The following is a 3620-nucleotide window of genomic DNA, read 5'->3' as shown; positions in this document are numbered from 1 at the left end:
TCTCTTGAAGCTGTTTTTCTACCGCCTTACCTGTTAAGGCTTTGATCAGATGCCTAATGCTGTGCAGCGACTACTACAGGCAGCTCTTGGCCTTTCCACAGCAAGGCTGCAAGTTCACACATAGGACAAGAGGAATTGGGAGCGACAGGCAGCAGCAGAGGCCGGTGATACAACATTCTCCTCTTACACGGGCAGAGGGAAGAGAGAGGCACCACGAAAGGCCAGTGCCATCCAAGGCAGGGGATCTTCTGGCACCTTGACGAATTTCCAGGCATTGCAATAGGGCTGTTGCTACACGGTAGCTTAATGTATAGACCAGAGAGGAGGGGTGGGTACATTACAAACACTGCCAGGAGCACCTCGGATCCAGCCCTGCCAGAATTACCCCTCAGGAAACACCCGAGAACGCTTTTCTTAGATCTTTCTTGCTTTTGTGTTCAGTAAGAGTCAACTGCATTAAAACGTATATACTGATCTTCAAACTTCCCACAAGGAGGTAACAAAAGTACAGAAGAAAACTCTTCCCATAGCATCATGCTCAAGCTCGATTCTCATGTGTGGTGGACACAGATTCAGCCTACGGGGACCAGGCATCACACAACCAAACACATCTAGACTTCTACCACCTTAGGAGAGCCCGTGGTGCGAGCCCCACAGAATGAGAGACAATATGCAACTGATACTTAGCACGAGGAGAAGGCAGCTGCCACGAGGTTAGCCACAGCCACCGTGAAGTGTTACTTAATGCAAGCCCCGTGGCATTTGGTAATTAGACCTGACACCATCTTTGAAGCCATTTGATGAAGATTTAAAAGAACACCTCAACACAAAATCGGCTTCTCCCTCCTCATCGCTGCAGCTGTGAGTCAACAGCCATGATTAACAACAAACCCCAGACCCTCTTCCCCAGCCCACCCTGCACATTTTGGCTCCATTCCCGACTGTCCTGCTCTCTCCCGCTCCTGCCTCCATCTCCCACCCTGTTGAGCAGCTTATCAAGAGGAATCCACACAAGCACACATCACCCCTCACTTTCCCAGCTCCCTTTTTCCATCAGGACCCATCTCTTTTCTCATCCTCCTGTGATGCCCCAGCAGCTCTGCACAAGGCTCTCTTCACCTCCCTGCTTTTGCCAGGGCCACCCCCACAGACCGAGCACCCCTCTACGTCCCAGGTGTCAGTAAAGCCATTCTCAGCGTAACCCTCTCTGCACTGAGAACTTGGGCACCTGCCTTTTGGATCCAGAGGACTCCTAAGCAAACTACAAACCTGCTGCTGCTCATTGTCCTGCCTCCAAGTCACAATAAAAGCGATTTCTGAACTCTTGAGGATTAAAAGCAACATAGCCCTGCCTGATACTCGGTACCAAGGAACTGCCATCATCTAGGGTCCAGGTCTTCAGCATCAATCTTACCTTTTGTAAAGTCTGGGTAGTGCTTAGGGTATTTGTTAACCACAGGGTTAGATTCCTCCCACCCTGCAATCAGTTAAAGCCACATTCTCTCAGCTCTTGAAAATACACAACCTCCCCTTCCACCATTTGTCTACGGTCACGGCTTTCTGCTTTGTCCAGGTGTCTCCTCTCCAAAGGCTTCCCATCACCTCCCCGTTCTCCACCACAAACACAAGCTGCATCAAAGCCTATTCTCTGCCATACTTACTGCCTCGCCTTCAGCAGAAAGGGCTCAGCCTGCACCTTGGCCCGGAGTCATTACGTTTTCAAGCAAGCAGTTTGATGCTTTCTCCCCTCAGACCTTCCTGAAAGACACGTATCAGACACGGGGTCCTGCGAGACCATCCAGGTTCAAGGGTGACCGTGGGGCACGGCACTGCTCTCCCATCGTGCCAGGTAGGATGCTGCGATTTCGGGGAGGTGTTGTTAATTACCAAGCAAGCAACCGAGTGCAGATTTAATCGCAATTTGCTTCCAGGTTTTAAGATCGGCAAAGAAAATTACTCGCATGTTTACTTCAAGACTTGAAACGGGGAGTGTTGTACCCTAATTAAATACTCCGCTATTAACAGGCAAGACGACGGCTCTCCCGCCCGGCCCCCACGGCGCAGCACCAGGCTGAACACCCCGACGGCTGCCGCCGCTTTCCCCGCCTCGGGGGGCGGCGGAGCCGGGCCCGGCCGGCGGCAGAGGGCAGCGCTGCCCCGCCGCAAGCGCCCGGAGCCGCGGGGACCCCGCCACCCCCCCGGCCCCGCTCTCTGCCCGGTGCTTGCTTTAACCCCCCCTTTCTCCCTGTTACATCTCGCCGTAAATCCGTTTGCGTAAAAATCACATATATATATATATATTTTGTTTTCCTTACAATAAACAATACAGTGCCTGTAAGCTGCGCAGCTCCCGCGGCCCGGCGCCGGGCTCCGCGCGGGCCAGCGCGCCCCAGCCGCCACCGGCAGCACGACGCCGGCCCGGCGCTCCCGCTCGCCAGTCTCCGCCTTTAATATATTAATGTGTGAAAGAACAAAACCGCCATCGGCTTTAAAGACAAAAAAAGAAAAAATAAAACCCCCAAACCCCCGAAGGGAACAGACGGGAGGAGGCCAGGGCCGCCCCCGGGGGCCCGGCACCTAACGGCCCTTCTTCCCCAGGGCGGTCCGGGCGTGTTTGAGCTGCTTGGCCGCTTGCATTTTGGAAAGGGGACAGTACTTGATGGTGTGGGCATTGTCGCCGCTGGCACCGCAGAGGGGACAGGTGTAACGCCGCAGCACCGGGCAGAGGACGCGGCCGTCGGGTCCCTTGAGGATGTGGGTGGTGTAGAGGGCCACGGCCTCCTTGTTGTTCCGGCAGAAGACGCAGACCTGCAGCTCGGGTTTGAGCAGGCGGGAGGCGGCCCGCGGGTGGCTCGGCAGCCGCCCCGCCACCACCACGCCGCCCCAGGCGTGGGCCGAGCCCTCCCGGCCCGGGTGCTCCCCCGAGCAGTCGAAGACTACGGTGGCGGGGCCGCCGCGCCCGGGGAAGGGGCTGAAGTCGGCGAAGCGCTCCTCCAGCAGGCTCTCGCCGTGCTGGTGGTGGTGATGATGCCCGCACAGGTCCAGGTCGTGCAAGTCCAGCGCGCCCTCGAAGTACGGCCCCGCCGCGTCTTCCTCCTCCTCCTCCTCTTCCTCCTCCTCCTCGGCGGGCGGCACGGCCGCCGCCACCACCACCGAGGGAGGCTCGGCGCCGAAGCCCTTGCCGGGGCGCACGGCCTTGGTGATGAGCGTGGCCAGCCCCAGGTAGTCGTTCCAGGAGTTGAAGACGTTCCCGCAGGCGCTGTGGCTCCGGCCGCCGTAGCGGCCGCCCGGCAGGCGCTCTACGGGCGGGAGGTGCCGGTGCTGCTCCAGCTTGCCGCCGGGGAAAGCCTCCATCGGGCGGGGGGGTGTGTGCAGCCGCCCCGGAGCGCCCGCTCCCCCGATCGCAGTGCGGGGCTATGCTGGGCGTCCGTCCGCGCCCCGGACCGCGGCTGAGCACCGCGCCCGAGCACCCCCAGTCCCGGTCCCGCTCCCGCCGCCGCCTCTGCGAGCGCGCGGCCGCGCGACGCGCCTCAAATAGGGGGCGGTGGCGGGAGGGAGGGGGCGGATACCGCGCTCCCATTGGCCGTCGTCCAGAGCCTCCTCCCGCTCATTGGCTGGCG

At 59.1% G+C, this 3620-nt stretch overlaps 1 protein-coding gene across 1 annotated transcript; it reads right to left on the bottom strand.

Annotated features, from left to right (window-relative positions):
- Positions 1-2470: 2470 nt before the first annotated feature.
- On the bottom strand, positions 2471-3354 carry NANOS1 (nanos C2HC-type zinc finger 1). Its single transcript, XM_068399990.1, has one exon. The coding sequence runs from the start codon at positions 3352-3354 to the stop codon at positions 2578-2580; it is 777 nt and encodes a 258-aa protein (XP_068256091.1). The 3' UTR covers positions 2471-2577.
- Positions 3355-3620: the final 266 nt, after the last annotated feature.

Source organism: Nyctibius grandis, chromosome 4 (genome assembly GCF_013368605.1).
Source record: "Nyctibius grandis isolate bNycGra1 chromosome 4, bNycGra1.pri, whole genome shotgun sequence".
Lineage (NCBI taxonomy): Eukaryota > Metazoa > Chordata > Aves > Nyctibiiformes > Nyctibiidae > Nyctibius > Nyctibius grandis.
The sequence above is the reverse complement of the archived record's forward strand: the minus strand, read 5'-3'. Positions and strand labels throughout refer to the sequence as shown.

Excerpts from the sequence above, each read along its gene's own strand:
- NANOS1 (XM_068399990.1), bottom strand. The coding sequence starts at position 3,354 with ATGGAGGCTTTCCCCGGCGGCAAGCTGGAGCAGCACCGGCACCTCCCG.